Source organism: Cnephaeus nilssonii (genome assembly GCF_951640355.1).
Source record: "Cnephaeus nilssonii genome assembly, chromosome: 20".
Classification (NCBI taxonomy): domain Eukaryota; kingdom Metazoa; phylum Chordata; class Mammalia; order Chiroptera; family Vespertilionidae; genus Cnephaeus; species Cnephaeus nilssonii.
Window position 1 is genome coordinate 38,245,770 of NC_137091.1, and position 18,630 is coordinate 38,264,399.

Sequence of the window (18,630 nt, forward strand, 5' to 3'; positions counted from 1 at the left end):
ATAGAGGCGGGGAAAGACTGTAGCTGCACAGAACAGGTACATGTGTCCCCCTTGTGTGGACTAATTTCGGGGGTCTAAAGACGTGCCCCGGACAAAGCACCTAGATGCCATTCCAAAAATGGGAACCCCAGAGAGGTGGAGGAATGCGTTGCTAACCCTCTTAACTAAACTTCCCCAAAGGAGCTGCAAGTTCCACCCCATCCAGGATAGGAAAGGCGGGCTCCTTTAAGAAGGCGGAGAATTTAACTGCGACGGATGAGTGCTTTGTCCAATCGCCAACGTCTCCTGGAGTTTCTAGCCCAATGAGCACGCGGTGGGGGCGGGGGCGGAGGTACACCCGGAAGTAGGTGCTTGGGCGGCCGGCTCGCCCGGGGCCATGGCAGCCGCGGCGCCTGCAGCGGAGGGGTTCCCGGGCCGGGGACCTCCGGGGAGGTGATTCATCTGAACGTGGGAGGCAAGAGGTGAGTGTAGGCGATTCCTGAGGCCTCACCGTCGGGGGCGGGGAGCGGGGCTGGAGAACGCGCCTCCCCCAGGGAATCCTGTCCGCAAGGATTGCTCCGCCCCCTTCGGGAGGCGCGGGAGCCCCGACTGGCGCCCTGGGAGGGTAGGGAATCCACTGGGTCCGGGGTGGGGGGCAGTGAACCTCATTCTCCCTACACCATCTCGCATCCGCTCACTTTTTCCCGCACAGATTTAGTACCTCTCGGCAGACTCTCACCTGGATCCCAGACTCCTTCTTCTCCAGGTAATTGGGAGAGCGAGTTAGGGGCGGGGGTGTGGGGCGTGAGGAGAAGGTGTGGGCATGCACCCACCCCGGCCCGTGACGCCTGCTCTGTGTCCCCTCCCTGCAGTCTCCTGAGCGGACGCATCTCGACTTTGAAAGATGAGACCGGAGCCGTGAGTAGGGCGAGACCTGAAATGGGGCGGCGGGTAGGAGGAGAGACAGGATCTCCACTCAGCCCCACGCTTTGCACCATCCATTTTCTGCCCCCCTTCCCCGCAGATCTTCATCGACAGGGACCCCACCGTTTTCGCCCCCATCCTCAACTTTCTGCGCACCAAAGAGTTGGACCCCAGGTTGGCATGGAGGGTAAAGGGTAGTCCCCCACCGTCCCCACATCAAGAAATCTCTTCTTCCCTTCAGAATGTTCGCTTAAGCTCCTTGATCATATTTAAATTATGTGTCTTTAAAATTCCCCCCCCACACACACACACACACACTTCACCTGTCAAATTATGTCACCTCTTGGAATTCTCTGTGCAGTTTTGAAAACTTTCTCCTTAGCATTCTCTGCCCACTCTCACTACCCAGACGCTAACCCCTAGTCATTTCTACTACCCAGAGGTGTCCACGGTTCCAGCCTCCTCCACGAAGCCCAGTTCTATGGGCTCACGCCTCTGGGTAAGCGGGGGAGGGGGGGAGATGGGGGGCATTAGCATCCTAATTGCATAGAAAACCAGTTCTCTAGTGAGCTCTCTCACCCCTCTCTCTCCTGAAAGAAGGTTGGGTTAGAGCTGACAGCACTGGATTTGGTCCTGGGTTTCAGGGGAGTGGTGGTATTCTTTGGAGAAAGAGATGGGGAGGGAGGGAGGAATTGGCCTCAGTATCCCGAAGTCTCATCCTCAAGTTCTTCTGCCTCAGTTCGTCGCCTGCAGCTGCGGGAAGAGTTGGATCGATCTTCCTGTGGGAACGTTCTCTTCAATGGTTACCTTCCTCCACCAGGTGGGCACTACTAAGGGATGGGGTGTCTAGAATAAAGACTACATTTCCCATAAGGCTGCAGCCCTTGGGTGTCCATGCTATGAACCCTGGGACACAATGGGAGTTGTAGTTCTATATCAGATGCTTGGCATGATGCTGAGAAATGAAGTAGGAAGCAGCATTTCCAGTGAAGCCATAGGACCTCTTGAGGCCAGAGTGCAATGGGAGTTGTAGTCCAGGTTTGATTTTTTTGTGGGAAGGCTTAGGAAGAACTGGGTCCTTTGCATGCAGGGGAGAACTATTAAAGGGGATTTATTAACTAATCTCCATAAGCCTTGGTATAACCAGCCCACTGGCCATGGAAAACATGGTTATTGGGAACTGTAGTCCCTTAAGCTTTGCTGATTGATAGAAGGAAACGAGTGGGGAAATTCAATTTATGGCTTTATTTCCCTAACCTCAGTCAATACCTACTACCTTAATGAAGTTTGCCAAATATGAAAACCTATACTATTGTTCTCTGAACTTCACTTTACCCTGTTTTGTACAAATTTATTTTAAATTGAAGCTTTATATCATAGCCTTTACACCATAAGTAAATATGAAAGGAAGATCCAAACATAAAATGTTATTAAACTCTGGTTAGAGGCTGTCGTCTACCTAGGGAACAGGCTTCCATTTTTAGCAGATATTGGAGAAAATCAATATTATGGCATCACCAAACTGATTCTTCCTTTGTGATGGGATGAAAGAAACTTGAAAAGGGAGTGACTTGCTATGTGGTTCAGCTTCACGTAATGCTGTGTCCCTGTTACCACCTAAATTCCTTTCGCCAGAAGGCTGTTCCACACGTGGGGAAGTCAGCGTCAGCCATATCCTGAGGGCTTGCTGTGTGGCCTTTATTGCAGTTACTACAGTTATTGTCCCTCTGCCCCTTCTCCCTGCCGTAGTGTTTCCAATGAAGCGGCGGAACCGGCACAGCCTGGTGGGGCCCCAGCAGGCGGGGGGCCGGCCAGCGCCTGTTCGAAGGAGCAACACCATGCCCCCCAACCTGGGCAACGCGGGGCTGCTGGGCCGCATGCTAGATGAGAAAGCCCCTCCCTCCCCATCCGGTGGTATGCTTCTGTCTCCCGGGAGGCCGGGGCAGCCCGCGGGGCCCTTGTGACCCTACCCTGATCCTTGCTCTCCCCGCCAAGGGCTGCCCGAGGAGCCAGGGATGGTGCGCCTCGTGTGTGGACACCACAACTGGATCGCTGTGGCCTACACTCAGTTCCTCGTCTGCTACAGGTGCTTGGGGCGGGTGGTGGCAGGAGGCTTTGAGCCTGTTGACGGGGAGGGCTTGGGGGGTGAGAGGGTTGATGATGCCCCCCGATCCTACAGGCTGAAGGAAGCCTCTGGCTGGCAGCTGGTGTTTTCCAGTCCCCGCCTGGACTGGCCCATCGAGCGACTGGCACTCACAGCCAGGGTACTTGGTGGGGCTTTGGGGGAGCATGACAAGATGGTGGCAGCGGCCACGGGCAGCGAGATCCTTCTATGGGCTCTGCAGGCAGAAGGCGGTGGATCTGAGATAGGTATGGCACCAGAAGCCACTGCCCGGCAGAATTCTCTTCCAACCTGTGGTCTGTTAGACGTTTCTGCCCCGTTAGCACTGTGGCCCGTTAAAAAAAAAAAACCCCGCTATACAATTCTTATGCCCGTAAGAATTCTTTGCATTATCAGGATGCTCCCACCCTTGAGAATTCTGTATTCTGCTAGAATTCCTGGACCTGGTAGAAAAATCCACCCACGTACAATTCTGTCTTCTGTCAGAATTCACTGCCCTGACAGATTTCTTCGCTTTGTTGGAATTCTTCATGCCGGTGGAATCCCAAGCTGTGAGACTCTGTGTTCCCATTAGAAATCTCTGACTTGTTAACTAATCTGTTCCCTACCGAGTCTCGGTCCTCAGGAGAGCCCCTGTAATTCCTTCTGGAATCCTCCGTCCTGTAAGGATTCTATGGCCAGCTCACTCCTCCGGCCCTCGGAACTCTTCCTGCCATGCCGCTTCTCACCCGTGAAGCAGGGCCCTGGCTGAGCGCCCCTGTCTCTCGACAGGAGTCTTCCATCTGGGGGTTCCTGTGGAGGCCTTATTCTTTGTGGGGAACCAGCTCATCGCTACAAGCCACACGGGGCGCATCGGCGTGTGGAATGCCGTCACCAAGCACTGGCAGGTCAGAGTGCTAGCTGTTCCTTTCCCAGGTGTCCAGACTGTACAGACGAGGGAGGGGTTCCTTTATGCCCACCCCACCTGGAGAGAGCCAGCGAGCCCAGCAGGGGGCCAGAGCCCGGGTGTGTGTGTGTTAAAGGCCTAAGGAGCATCAGTGAGGCCTTCCTGGAGGAGGGGCTGCCATGCTCACAGGAAAGGGGTGAGTTTGGAAAGGAGAGAGGATTCTCCAGGCACTGGGTGGGGAAGCAGGTGAGAGGAGATGGTGTCGGTGTGCAGAAGTTCCCCTGCATGTGAAACCCAGAGAGACGTGCAGACCTCTGTCATTCTCTCTGCACCTGCCCCTAGCTGTGTCCAAAATGTGAAAAAAAATGCCCCTGCAGAATTGTTTTCTTCTGCCAAAGTGTGAGTGTTTGAGAGAGACAGACAGAGGGGGAGAGAACAGGCAAGGAAAGAGAGGATGTGAGAAGGAGGCGACAGAGAGAAGGGTGGGCTGAGAGGAACCAAAATGCCTGCGGTAGATGAAGGGCCCCAGAGAGACCGCGGAGATGAATAGAGAAATGTCAGAGACATGGCTCCGAGGAGAGGCCAAGAGACAGAAGCGCTGACCAAGGGACATTTAGAGACGGAGAGACGCAGGTGGAAACAGGCCTGGAGCAGGCCGGGCTGCAGAGAAACGGTCCTGGAAACTGTCGGTGGGTTCCGGAGCGGGAAGGGGAGGGCATGCCAGGAGCGGCCACCACAGAGGCAGAGGCAGGAGGGATCCAGAGCTACAGCCTGCCCTGCCTGCCCCCAGGTCCAGGAGGTGCAGCCTATCACCAGCTACGACGCGGCAGGCTCCTTCCTCCTCCTGGGCTGCAGCAATGGCTCCATCTACTACGTGGGTGAGCAGCAGCTCCCCTGGGAAGTGGGAGAGGGGGAGAGGCCGCGCGTCTTGAACAAACCCCGCTCTTGCCCTCCCCGCCCACTGTAGATGTGCAGAAGTTCCCCCTGCGCATGAAGGACAACGACCTCCTCGTCAGCGAGCTCTACCGGGACCCAGCAGAAGATGGGGTGACAGCCCTCAGCGTCTACCTCACCCCCAAGACCAGTAAGCTATTACCTGACACCCCCCCCTGCCATCAGCAGCCACCCCAGGCTGCAGCTGTCTCCCCACTGCTTGTGTAGTGCGGCCCCCTGAGACTTAATGGAAGAGGAGACAGATGTACCTGTCACTTAGTCATTCAGCAAACGCTCACTGAGCACCATTTGTGCATAAGCGCTGTTCTAGCCAGTGGAACTGGCCGGCCTCCCCGCCAGGGGCAAAAGTGGCCACGAGGCGTCCATCTGTGGGCTTCTTCCCATCTCTGCGATTAGGACGTGATGGTTGCATGCCCGTTAAACAGAGGAGGCACGTTTTACAGTGGACGAAGCTGAATTCTCTCACTTGGGACCGTTTTTTTTTGTTTGTTTGTTTGTTTGTTTCCTTAACCTCAACTATGGAGAAATAGCTTGATTTTTATTTGTGGTTATTGAGATATCGTTCACATACCATAAAATTCACCATTTTAGAGTATACAGTTGGTGACTTTTAGTAGACTCACAAGTTTGTACAAAACATCACTCCTATCTAATTCCAGAATATGATTTTTATTACCCCCCCCAAAGCAACCTTGAACTCGTTTGCAGTCGTACTCCTGAGAGCCCCTGAAAACCTAACCTACTTTCTATCCCTGGATTTGCCTTTTTCTGGACATTTCATGCCAAGGGAATCACACAATAGGCGACCTTTCGTGCCTGGCTTTTTTCACTTAGCATAATGATTACTTATGTCATGGTTAGTGCTTTCTGGACCTTCAGATACCTTTGCCTGCCCCCAGGTTGTGAGGATTTCCCCGTGTATGTCCTTCTGGAAGCTCTGTGGTTTTAGCTTCCACACATCGGTCTCTGTTTCACTTCAAATGAACTTGTCTGTGTGGTGGGAGGTAATGGTCACAGTACACGTTTTTCTAGCAGGAACAGATTGATATTAATTTCACAGCATATATTCATGTAAATCCCCTTTCTTTCTTAAAAGATTTACCTATAGTTGGTATATAATACTATGTTAGTTTTATTAGTTTCAGGTGTACAATATAGCTATTCGACATTTTTATACCTTACAGTATCTGTCTCCGTGTAAACTTACCAAAATGTTATTGATGATATTCCCCTTCACCTTTTCACTCATCCCCCATAAGGCCGCTTTCTTATTTCATTCATGTATCCCTTTTCTCCCCACTCTCTCCCCATCATATGCCACTATTCTATTATGATTAACATTTATCTTTTCATGTGTCTGTGTCCTTACAAAATGGGCGTCACGGAGAGGTTTTGAATTTGTGTAAACGGTACCAGGTATCTATCTCAATTGTCCTCTTATTTTGCTTACCTTGCCCCAAGTTTAATAGGGTTATGCATCCATGTGGTGATGCATAACCCTAATCCACTGCTTTTAATTGCTGCACAAGATATTACAACCACCCTTGCCAGTTTGGCTCAGTGGATAGAGCATCGGCCTGCGGGCTCAAGGGTCCCGGGTTCGATTCCGGTCAAGGGCATGTACCTTGGTTGTGGGCACATCCCCACAGGGGGTGTGCAGGAGGCAGCTGAATTGATGTTTCTCTCTCATTGATGTTTCTAACTCTCTATCCCTCTCCCTTCCTCTCTGTAAAAAATCAATAAAATATATATTTTTTTAAAAAGATATTACAACCATATTTTCCCTATCCCCAGTCCCTCAGACGGTCCGTGGAGTTTCTGACACTTGGAAAGTAACTTTTCCCATCTGGAAAGTTGGCGAGGGTGGGGTGTCCCTCAGACACATGGGCTTGCACTTTCTTGTCTTGCTGTCTGTTTATATATGTCCCTATTTTTTTTGTGTTTCTCTCTAATTCCACCTCTGTTTATGTCTGTTTGTCTCTGTCTCTATCCCTCCTAATGATTCGTTTTCTCAGTTCCTGTGTCTCCCCATTTCTCTAGTTTCTCTCTCTCTTCCCTCTCATGTTAGCTCTGCCTCTCTTCGTCTTAACTCCTGTCTCTGGTTCTCTTTCTCTGATCTGTCACTTTGTGTCCCGGTTCCTCCATCTCCACATCTTCTTACCGCCTCATCATCATCTCTCTCTCTTCCTCGCCTCCTGCCTGTCTCATTCTTCATCTGCCTGTCTCTCTCTGCCTTGGTTTCTGCCTCTCTGTGACCCCGTTCCCCTCTTCCTCCTTGGTGCCTCATCAGGTGACAGTGGGAACTGGATTGAGATCGCCTACGGCACCAGCTCAGGGGGCGTGCGGGTCATCGTGCAGCACCCCGAGACCGTGGGCTCCGGGCCGCAGCTCTTCCAGACCTTCACCGTGCATCGAAGCCCCGTCACCAAGATCATGTTGTCAGAGAAGCACCTCATCTCAGGTGGGCTTGTGGGCTGCCCCCAGTGCCCATTTCCTGCAGGAGGGGTGGCTCAGGTGGGAGCATGAAGCCAGGCAGATGAGGGTGTCCACTGGGGAGAGACATGGTGTAGGGAGAGAACTCCACAGGGGCGAGAAGTTTGGCCTGGGACAGTCATCACAGAAGTCAGAGGATACTCTATAAAGGGGCCAGTCTAAGGGAGAATGAACAACTCATCAATTCAACAAATGGGTATGGAGCACCTACTGTGTGCCAGGCACACAGTGATGAACAAGACATGTCAAGTCCCTATCCTCATGGAGATGGCCTTCTAGTAGGGGTGGCAGACAAATGAATACAGATGTAAATCGATACCAGTCTGATGAGGGTCACGAAGAAAAACAAAGCTGTGTGAGTGGCGAGAGAGTGTCAGGGTCACAGGCCAGGCGTGGTTCCAGGAAGACCTTTCTGCGGAAGGAAATGAGGGAGTGGACAGTGCAGGTCTGTGGGGACAAGCATTCCAGGCAGAGGAAACAAACAAGGCAGAGGCTCTGCGGTGGGAGAGTTTAATGTATCTGAAGAAAAGCGGGGAGCCCTCTGCGCCCCGTGGGTAAGGGAGAGGGTGGATTGAAGGGGGCAGGTCGATAGGACCTTGTAAGCCACGAAGACTGTGTCCTTGAGCCTGACCCAGGTGGCGCCACAGGAGGTCTCGGAGAGAGGAGGGCTGTGACCTCAGCAGGTGTGCACAGCCTCCCTCTGGCTGCATGTGGGACAGGCTGTGGGGACAGGACTGGAGCAGGGAATGGGGTTCCAGGGGCGGGGGGGGGGGGGGGGCTGCTTCAATCGTCCTGGTAGGAGATGAGATGGACAGGAGCAGCTGGAGGCAGCAGAAGACAGGGTAAGGTGAGATCAGGCTCTGAGTGATTTTGGAGGAGGAGCCAACAGGATTTGGGGCCATTTGGAATTCTGGGAAGAATTCTGAATCCTGACACCTTTGAAAGTTGGTTCTCCTGGGGCTGGGGAAGGTTGGGCAACCGCGGCCCAGCCTGACCCGCTGCCCCCCTGCCCCTCAGTCTGTGCCGACAACAACCACGTGCGGACGTGGTCTGTGACTCGCTTCCGTGGCATGATTTCCACCCAGCCGGGCTCCACCCCACTCGCTTCCTTCAAGATCCTGGCCCTGGAGTCGGCCGATGGGCATGGCGGCTGCAGTGCTGGCAATGACATTGGTACTTCCTAGCCCCTGGCCTCCCACCCCACAGTCCTCTTTGGCCTCCATTGACCCCTTATCTGACCCCTGTTGACCTCCCTTTACTCCCAGCTCCTCCTGTTTAATTCTGTTGCCCCCCACTGATTCCTGCTGACTGCCACCTGACCTGGGACCACCCCCATCCCCCTGATGTGCCTCAACCCTGTTGACTGTTGCTGATCCCCAGCCCTCCCTGACCCTACCCAACTTCAGCAATCTAGGGATGGGGATTTAGTCCCGGGATGGGGCAGAGCCTTGGGGTCTGGAGGTCTCAGGGACCCGGCAGGCCTGATTCTCTCCCCTGTCTGGCCCAGGCCCCTACGGTGAGCGGGATGACCAGCAAGTGTTCATTCAGAAGGTGGTGCCAAGCGCCAGCCAGCTTTTCGTGCGTCTTTCATCCACTGGTCAGCGGTGAGGATCACCCGTCAAGTGGACAGGGTGGTTAAAGGAGAAGACAGGAGGCCAGCTGGGTTATGGAGGCCAAGAGGATCCCAGCCGAGGGGCCCTTTAGGAGCAAGGGCAGGGAGGGAGCACGGGCCTGGTCCATGTTTGGGGACTGGAAGTACCGAAGTATCGAAGGTGTGACACATTCGGGCGGGAGTGAAGGTGGAGAAGCTGGTGCCTGTGGTGGACCTCAGAGACTGCCCAGTGTGGTCAGGGGGGGACAGGGGGCCTGGGCAGAGGGGTTGGGGGGCAGGGAGCTGTAAAGGAGCTGTTGGCTCCACCCTGGGAAGGAGGCCCTGGGAGGGTTTTCTTGAAGAGGAAACTGAGCAGAGACCTTGGGGATTAGGAATGAGTGTGCCAGGCTGGAAGGTCAGCTTGTGCAAAGGCTAGGAATGGCTAAGTAGGGTAGCCAGTGAAGTCCCCCACCCCCACCCCGGGGGCCAGAACACAGAACAAGGTGAGCAGTGGGGCTGCAGGGGGGCAGGGAGGCGCTGAGACTGTCCTGCCTGCATGTGCTGGGAGCCATGGCAGCTGTGAGGAGGAGGGCCTGGAGGGTGGCAGGAGGCTAAGAGCCCAGCAAGGGGGCTGGACAGGTGCCTGGCTGGAGAGGGCAGGGCTTGACCAGGGCTACACCTTGAGCAGGGAGGAGGGGCCATGGGAGAGATGCAGGCAACGGGGGAGCGCCATGGCAACAGTGAGGTGAGGGAGGCACTTAGGATGAGACGCAGGCCTTCCCTGAGGTGGGAAGAGGGGAAGCAGCAGATTTGAGGGAGAGTCCTGGGGCCCCCTTGGGACACCTGGCGAGTGTGCAGGCAGGTCCCCCAGGGCCAGAACCCAAGAGAGCAGATTGGGGGTGGATGAAGAAGCTTGGGGGTGGAGAGACAGGAACAGAAGCCCTAACAGTGGGGGTGGCCCAGGCAGGGCCAGGCCAGTCCCTGGCGTGGCCAGGGTGACTCCTCCTCCCTCCCTCTCAGGGTGTGCTCCGTGCGCTCCGTGGATGGCTCGCCCACCACTGCCTTCACCGTGCTCGAGTGTGAGGGATCCCGAAGGCTTGGTTCTCGGCCCCGGCGCTACCTGCTCACTGGCCAGGCCAACGGGAGCCTGGCCATGTGGGACCTGACCACTGCCATGGACGGGCTAGGCCAGGCCCCTGGTACCGCCCACCCTACACCTCAATCCTGTCCCAAGCCGCACAAACTCACCCCGAATGCTTCTCCACAACTCCCTTCATCATCACCTCCCTCCCCACACCCTTACCCTCTGGCCCCTTTCTCTGCCCCTCCCCCAACCCCCCCTTGCCCTTGCTTTTCAATCCCTCTGTTTCTGAACCCCTGTCCCTTGACCTCTGCATCTTTTCTGCAATCCCAACCTCAATCCTTGCACGTGACCTTTGCCCCTTGCCCTGTAATCCTTGTCTTGCCCCCTGACCCCGCTTCTTTGACCCCCAGCAGGTGGCCTGACAGAGGAAGAGCTGATGGAACAGCTGGAGCAGTGTGACCTGGCCCCGCTGGCTTCCTCCCGGGGCTCTCTCCCCAGCCCCTCACCCCGCACTTCTCTCACCAGGTAGGCATGGCTCCACTTCCCCTTCTGAGCAATGGGGGAGGGGACAGACTGTGGTGGCCTTGGAGAGGGGTTGGCTCAGCTGCCTCATGATGGCCTGCATTGACTCTCGGCACCCCTCAGTCTTCACTCAGCTTCCAGCAACACCTCCCTGTGTGGCCGCCGTGGGAGCCCCAGCCCCCCACAGGCTGAGGCCCGGCGCCGTGGGGGAGGCAGCTTTGTGGAACGCTGCCAGGAGCTGGTGCGCAGTGGGCCAGAGACCCGACGGCCACCAACACCAGCCCCCCGGCCCTCCACGGGTCTCGGGGCTCCCCTTGCACCCCCCAAGATGAAGCTCAACGAAACTTCCTTCTGAACGCAGCTGCCATGGTGCCTTTGAATGCTCAGGTCTTAGAGACTCGGGTGCCTGCCCGCTTCCTGTCAGAGCCCTGGGTTCAGGGCCAGGGTCTCCTTGGAATGGTCACTGTTACTAGGTCTCCCCTATCTCCCTTTTTCTGGGGCCGAAGTTATCCTCTGCTAATAAAGTTCTCACTGCCAACACCTTGCCTACATTCTTAGAGGATTGGGGACCCCCAGGGAAAGGGTGGGAGAGATATGGGGCCCAACCAGGCTGTAGATTCAGAGACATCCGTCTCTCCTGGTTTAAGCAAAGAAAAGAAATGTACAGGTTTACACATCAGCTTCAGGCATGGCTGGATCCAGGGGTTCTCAGTCAGGTTTTTCCCTCTTGTGCCAAGCTAACTCCAGGAAGTTCCTTAGCAACTTTGTTTTCTCTAGCAGCCACAAAAATCACAAAACTGATTCTCATTGGCTTGACTTGAGTCAGATGGCCATCCCTGAACCAATCACTATGGCCAGTGGATGGAGGTCTTCCCTTGTTCCAGGGGTCATGTGACCTCACTAGCCAAGAGGTGACTTCAGGCCCATGTTGACAGTAGAAGAGGAGTTTCTGAAAGTTGAATCAGGGTTTTGTTACCACAATTGGGGATGAATGGCTACAGGTTGGCAGCAACACAGATGTTGCCACATCCATGACATTTGTACCCAAAATCTCACCACTGCAAACATCTGGCCCACATCCCTGTCTGCTCAGTCTTTCATCCCTTTTCTGCCCACACCTGAGAGGGTATGTGGGACAGATTCAGTCACCCCAGCCAGACATCCTTGGGATTTCCCCCAAATAATGCCTGTTACGATGGCAACTCCTCAGGGAAATTTTCAGCATCTTTTCTTTGGACAAATGAAGAGGAGAGAGAGTGGGCCAGGCTAGCAGCAAGCGATTTTAGGATATGCTAATTGTATAATCCCAGTTTCTGGAATGTCAGGGCTTCTGTAACATGGTGAGAGGGGTCTAGAATGTTAGGGAATCTAGAACATAGGAATATTCTAGAGTTCTAGTGGGTAAACAATGTTAGGGTTCTCTCCTGCATTTCAGAAAATCAAGACTGTAAAAGTTTCGTGACAAAAGGACCTGGAAAGTTAATGATTCTAGAATGGGAATGTTCTAGAATGCTTATGAATTTATACCAGTAGGAATATTTTTTCATGCCGGGGATTATGAATGCTGAGAACTCTTAAACACAGAAGCCTGGCCAGCGTGGCTCAGTGGTTGAACATCGAACTCTGAGCTAGGAGATTATAGTTCAATTCCTGGTCAAGGCACATGCCTGGGTTGCAGGCTCCACCCCTGGTAGAGGGCATGCAGGAGGTGGCCGAGCAATGATTCTCATCATTGATGGTTCTATCTTTCCCTCTCCCTTCCTCTCTAAAATAATAACAGAAAAGATCTGGATTGCTAGAAATCCTAGGGCATAGGGATATTCTGGAATGGCAACCTATTTAGTAGACCACTAGAGAGTTTGTTTGCATTCCAAGCAATCCATAATGGTGGGGGTTCTAGATTGTCAAAGAATCTAGAACACAAATGGTAGGTCTAAAAGGTGAGTGATTCTAAAAGTGTTCTGGAATGCCTTTGATACTCAAACTGTGGACATGTTTTTATATGCCAGGGCATTCAGAACACAAGGATGTTTGAATGTTAGGAAGTCTAGAATATAGGAGGGGGGTTGGGATATTAGGGGATCAGGGGATCTAGAATATGAAGGCATTTTGTAATGCTTGTAGATCTGGAATATTGAGATAGCTTTCTCCATGCCAGGGAATCCAGAATACATGTGTGTGGAATGCTGATGATTCTAGAACTGAGAGAAATTGTCAGAAAATCTAGAACACTGTGGAGATTTTTTTTTTTTTTTGAGATTTTTGTTTGTTCATTAATGCAAGGGATAAAACAGTGTGTGTGAGCCCACACTGGGAGGAAGCTTCTGGAATGCCATGACTTTAGAACTCTGGGGGTTCTGAAGTGTTGAGAACAGATAAGGATCCAAGGGGTGATTGGCTGTTACTAGGTGAGGAGCATTTGAGAATTTGCTTCCCAGTATATGTCGTCAGTTTAGCTCAAATAAATTCATGAAAATTCAAAAAGAAAGAAACAAAAAATCCTGGGAAATAGTGGCACTGGTAGGGATTGAGATTGGGGACTCCAAATGCTTGGTGGGGGGAGGAAGGGGGGAGGGGAAGCCAAAGCCATCCCCGGAAGTTACAGTGGTGAGCCAGAAGCTGTTGCCTAGCAACAAGCATTGAAGATGTCCTGGATCCCAGGCAGAAGGGAGAAATTTCGGCAGCGCCCCCAGCAAATGCTCCAGCCACAGGGTAGGAGGAAGGGAGAGGGCAACAGAGGGCAGGGACACGCTGTCCTGCATGGCTGTGTTCTCAGGGATCGAGGGGGATTTACAAAGACCGGGGCACGGAGCACATTCAGAGGGCAGAACCAGGCACTCCACCATCACGCCGGGGCAGCCCACGAATGCCCGTGAGTGGGGCCCGAGTGCCGTTGTTGCTGCTTTAAGAGGCTGTGTGTCCCAGGACGGTTGGGTGGGCCCAGAGTTCTAGGTGTCAGAGTGGGATGGAGGTGTGGACTGCTGTAGGTAGCAGTGACGGTGTGAGTGTGCTGAGTCAGTCCAGGTGCCTCACTGTAACCGGGGAGGGTGAAGGGGTCCCCTGTACACCTTCCATTGGAAGAAGTAGGAGGAATGGGGGATGAAGACAAAGCTGGATCTGTTGCTTTGTTAGTGTGGAGTCAGCCCGATGGTCAGGGCGGGAGGCTAAGGTCTCTGTGTAGGGGAAGGCTGGGGCGGGGCCAACGCTACAGAACGGGAGACCTTAAGAATTGAACTGCTGTGAGATGGACCTGGAAACCCCGGAGGTGGGGCAAACGTGGAGGGGTGGGGCTTGGAATCCCAAGTGTAGGGCCACCCCCCAATTCTCTGTGGGAAGGAGTGTGGCCTGAGAGTTAGAGAAAGGCTTTGTAATTCCAAGGAAAGAAGGTGGGGCCTTGAATTTGTAATGAAGGGAAGGGGCTGGGCTTGATGCCCTCCGAGGGCCAGAGCTGGGCTTGGAATCTGGAACCCTTTCAAAGGGGATGTGCCCGGCCTGTGTGGCTCAGTGGTTGAGCGTCCACCTATGAATCAGGAGGCCATGGTTCGATTCCCGGTCTGAGGCTTGATCCCCAGTAGGGGGCATGCAGGAAGCAGCCAATCAATATTTCTTCCTCATCATTATGTTTCTATCCCTCTCTCCCTCTCCCTTCCTCTCTGAAATCAGTAAAGATACATTTTTAAAAAATAAATAAAAGGGGGTGCAAGTGGGGCCTAAGATTCTCTGTGGCTTGGGGCTCCTAAAGGTAAAGGTCCCTAGGAAGGGAGGGGACTGGAATTCTCTAGGGAGCGTCTGCAATTCTGGAAGTGGGAGGGGTGCTCTAGGAAGTCTTTACAGATTCAGGCAGGAAAGGGGGTCTGGTAACCTCTAGGGGTGGCCAGTGTGTGGGGGCGTGTCAAGGAGGAGAGCAGAGCCCGCAGCTTTGGGAGTGGAGTCTGTGGGTCAGGAGCGAAGCCTGGGTCCTCTGGGCGGGGCAGAGACTACAGCCTTCTGCAGAACCAAGCTACTGCTTGTGGAGCCTGGAACTCCTGAAGCACAGGGCCTGCAGAAAAGGTACCCTTTGGGAAGGTCCAGAACGGGCCTGGGACCCTCCGAGGGGCCGGACCTCCACGCAGGATGCTCCGTCCTCAGAATCTTGAGTATCTCGCCTGAGAAGTGGGCACCTGTGGGAGCTTCCAGCATCTACACCAGTCAGGGAGCACATTCTGATCGCATTCCCCCACAACTACGAGTTGAGGGATGAGGCCTGCAAATGGGAGTCTGGTTTAGGAGACCCTGCCCACGGCCCCCACATCGCCCCCAGTCATGGAAGGGGGTCACAGCACCTCCACACTTGGGCCTCTCCTTCACCAGAGGGTTCAACCGACTCCCCCCTCCCCGCCTCCTACAACACACACACACACACACACACACACACACACACACACACACACACACACAGCCCTGAGAACTCCAGGCAGGGCCCAGCGCCCCCCGCCCAACACCTGTCCCTCTAGCCCCGCCCCTCCCGCCTTCCGATTGGTCTCGGAGGCAGCGCCCCTGGAGGCGCCGGGCTCTGATTGGCGAGAAGTTCGAAGCCCGCGACGGGGACTCGGAGAAAATGAGTTGGCCTCGGGCGGGGTCGTGGGGCTGGGCGGCGCAGAGCCGGACCCACTGGACAGACCGCCGGCCGGGAGCGGGACTCCACTCGGGACACGATGCGGTGGCCTGGCCTCAGCGGCCGCCGCCCCCTCCCGCTGGCGCTGCTGCTGCCGCTCCTTGCAGCCGCCGCCTCCGCCGCCAGCCCCAGCCCCAGCCCCAGCCCCAGCCAGGCCGTCGAGGCTGCGGTGATCCCGGGCCACCCGGCCGGGTAAGCCCCGCTGCAGCCCCCCTCTTCCTTGTACCCCGCCTCCACCTAACAGGTGTGGTGGTCCAGAGGCCAAGGACTTTTCTGTGTAAGGGGAATCGAGCCCACTGTTTCGGGGGAGGATGGAAGAGGCAGAGCGCTTGGATGTATTGGGGCCCTTCATTTTGCAGGGGTCAGAACCCCGGGAGCCCTGAGATGTTGAGGGCCGTGGTTCCCTTCTGATGTGTGCGGTAGAGATAGATGTGGCTCCAGGGAATTCTAGGGTTTTTCTCGGAGAAGGGTCCCAGTTTATATGGGGGCAGGGCTTTGGGTTCTCCTAGGATGATAGATGGGTGGGGCCCTCGAACGGGGATCGGGTTCCCCAAGTTTCTTGGGTGCTCAAGGAGGAAGAGTATGGGAGGTTACAAAGGAAACTTATGAGGGATTTAAGATGTCTTGGTGTTCTAGGGCCTGGGGGCGCCTGGATTCATTAAAAGGGGCCCTTGGGTGTTCCTAAGGAGGAAGACGTGGACTTTTGAGTTGATGGCGGAAGGGCCTGCGGGGGATTGTGCGGTGGGGGTGCTCCTCGGGTTGGGGTTCATGAGGGTTGGAGATGCTGGAGTCATCCTAGAATTAAAGGAGCTCGGGCTGGAATGAGGTACCGGTGATTTCGCGGCACGAGACCCAGAGTTTCCTATAGATTCGGGGGTCGTAGCCACCCTTCCTGTCTACGGTGACGGGATCCAAGGAAACAGTCTGCCCAGCACCCCCACCCCCTACCCTGAGCCCAGCGCTCCGTTACAAAGGCCCCGGGCTGCGCTCCCGCCACGGCCTCTGCGAATGCGTTTAGTAACCCGAGCCGCACCGGGGGCGGGGCCGGGAACGGGTTAACCCGGAGAAAAGGCGGGAGGGATGACGGCAAGATCGGGGGTCCCGGAGGTTCCCACCCGGCGGCCCCCTTCCCCACGGGGCCCCTACCGTCTTGGGAAGAGTCCACGCGCCTGATGTCCCCTTGGCGGCATCCCCCCACTGCCCTTCTCTCGGGACCGGCGCGCTCTCCCTCTCCCTCGCCCCCCTGAGCCTGGCAATAATGGATTTGTCTGGGGGGCCCCTGGGTTTCGACGCACTGGCGTCTGAGCTGAGGGCTCCACAACCCAGAATCGGAGACCCCCTGGGCGCGGAGATTTCTCCAAGAACAACTCTTTCCTCCTGGTCAGACGGGAAACCGAGGCCCAAAGACCAGGAGACGCTGGCTCCGGGACACACGGGCTTGCAAGGGCAGGAATGGGCTAAAACTCAGCCTCGGGATTCCCAGTCCTGGGCTGTGGCTCCTTCTATATCCCCCCTCCACCTCCGAACCCTGCTGGACCCACAGTCGAAGGACTTTCCTTCCCAGCCGCTGAGGCCTGTGGAAGTGGCGCCACCTACCGCCCATGCGCGGGATGACGCCTAGTCCAGGACAGGGATGTCCCGGGAGGGCAGGATCCTAAATTCCCAGACTGTCTGGGTTGGAAAATGCGCTTAGACATCCTCTTTGCGTTTTTTTTTTTTTAATCGCTTAAAAAAATACTTTAAAATGTCTTTTCCAAGGATACTTTACTCCCCAAAACTTCAGAAGACAAATAAAAATGAGGCTGCTGTGACCTTCATCCCTAGAGAGACTAAGCCAATTGTATAGATAGGGAAACAGGCATCCAGCGCAGTGCCTCAAATGTGCCACATATCTATTTCCAGCACCCTCAAGCCTTATCTTGGTCCCCCCCATCCTCATTTTGCCCCCCTTCGGGGAGTTCTAGAACCCTAGGGACCTGAGTGACTCCCACCCCTCTGTTATAGTGTTGTTGCTTGTCGCTGCTGCCCAGCCTGGTCACTCAGGAGGAGCCGCTGCTTCAGAGGTGGGTTCTCCTAGGTGGGGTACAGGTAGGGGTGACATGGAGTAGGAACAGAGGGGCTGGGGCTGCCTTCCCCACCCCTCGTCCCAGTTGGAGATCTGGATGCCCCTGATGGAAAGAGGCACTTGGTCCCCTCCTACACTTAGTCCCTGCCTGTCTCCGAAGCCTCCTGCAGGGTCCAGAGCTGCCCACCCGAAAAGTGTGCAGGCCCTCAGCGGTGCCTGGCCCCAGAGTCCCCTGCACGGCTGAGCCCCAGCCCCAGCCCCAGCCCCAGCGTGAGGAAGAAACAGGTGTCCCTTAACTGGCAGCCACTGACGTGAGTGTGCGGTCCCTCCCCTGCCAAATGCTCAGGAGCGCCCAGCTCCTCCACCATTTCTGGCACATCTTTCACTCTACTCGCTGGGTGTCCTCCTCGCAGTGGTTCTCTCTCTCTCTCTCTCTCTCTCTCTTCTCTCTCCCTCCCTCCTCTATCAACTTGTATGTTTCTATTTCTCCTTTTCCTCCCTATTGCAGTCTCTGAGCCTTTCAGTCTCTATCTCTCTGTCTGTCTCCATGTCCCACTCTCTGTATTTGTTCTTTCCATCTCTGTCTCCTTCTGTTTCTCACTGTCACCTGTTTCTCTTCCTCTGTCTCTCCTCTTCCTCCTTCTCCCTTCCCCATCTGATTCTCCCCAAGCCTCTGAAGAAGGCTCCAGGCCTGGTCCCTATAGTGGGGTGGGATAGAAGGGTGGGCAGAGGCGACACTGGGAGACCTCCTGGCTGGAAGGCCCCTTCCAGCTGCGGGTGGGGGTGTCAGCCAAGCCGTAATGACAGTGCCTTCTCTGCCCCCTCCCACCCAGGCTGCAGGAGGCCCGAGCTCTACTGAGACGGCGGCGGCCCCATGGGCCAGGGGGCCGGGCACTGCTGAGTAAGAGGCCCCCACAGCGCGCTCCCGCCGGCCAGGCCCGGGGTAAGAACATCCGCCTTTCCCCTGCCGCCGAGGGGGGAGGGTTCCGGGCCAGATAAAGCCGTCTGGTTCCCACGGCCCAGCCGCTGCCTAGCTGCCCCCCATTGTAGCCCAGTACCCCACCCCAGGACACGGCCCCCTCTAGGGACCCTGGCGTCCGGCCTTGAGAGGTAAGCCCAGGACAGGACCAGACGCTGGCCAGAGGCGCTGACCTGCGGGGGTGGGGCCGGGAAGCCAGGCGTCCGGGCTCCCCGCGGCCAAAGAGGGGGGCGCTGTCCCGGCAGAGAGCGCAGTTGAACGAGCCCAGACAACAAAAGCGATTGTGCGGGTTGGCGCCTGCCCGGTCACTGAATGCCCAAAATTGCCTGGCGGCTAGAGGCCAAAGGCCTCCCCTTGCTTCCCTCTCGCTCCAGCTC

At 55.4% G+C, this 18,630-nt stretch overlaps 2 protein-coding genes across 2 annotated transcripts; both read left to right on the forward strand.

Annotated features, from left to right (window-relative positions):
• Positions 1 to 376: 376 nt before the first annotated feature.
• On the forward strand, positions 377 to 11,087 carry SHKBP1 (SH3KBP1 binding protein 1; the record flags this gene model as incomplete). Its single annotated transcript, XM_079799591.1, is given in 19 exon segments — positions 377 to 428; positions 431 to 461; positions 692 to 745; positions 852 to 897; positions 1,004 to 1,077; positions 1,344 to 1,402; positions 1,643 to 1,723; positions 2,653 to 2,817; positions 2,899 to 2,989; positions 3,083 to 3,273; positions 3,797 to 3,912; positions 4,702 to 4,789; positions 4,879 to 4,995; positions 7,156 to 7,326; positions 8,376 to 8,531; positions 8,866 to 8,962; positions 9,970 to 10,148; positions 10,444 to 10,558; positions 10,679 to 11,087. Coding segments are annotated over 19 exon segments (2,115 nt in total). The 3' UTR covers positions 10,911 to 11,087.
• A 4,162-nt stretch (positions 11,088 to 15,249) lies between these two features.
• LOC307092515 (latent-transforming growth factor beta-binding protein 4-like) lies at positions 15,250 to 18,273 on the forward strand (the record flags this gene model as incomplete). The annotated part of the gene is made up of 4 exons (XM_079759788.1): positions 15,250 to 15,401; positions 17,214 to 17,272; positions 17,435 to 17,585; positions 18,108 to 18,273. 4 exons carry the CDS (start codon positions 15,250 to 15,252, stop codon positions 18,271 to 18,273), a joined length of 528 nt encoding a protein of 175 aa, XP_079615914.1.
• Positions 18,274 to 18,630: the final 357 nt, after the last annotated feature.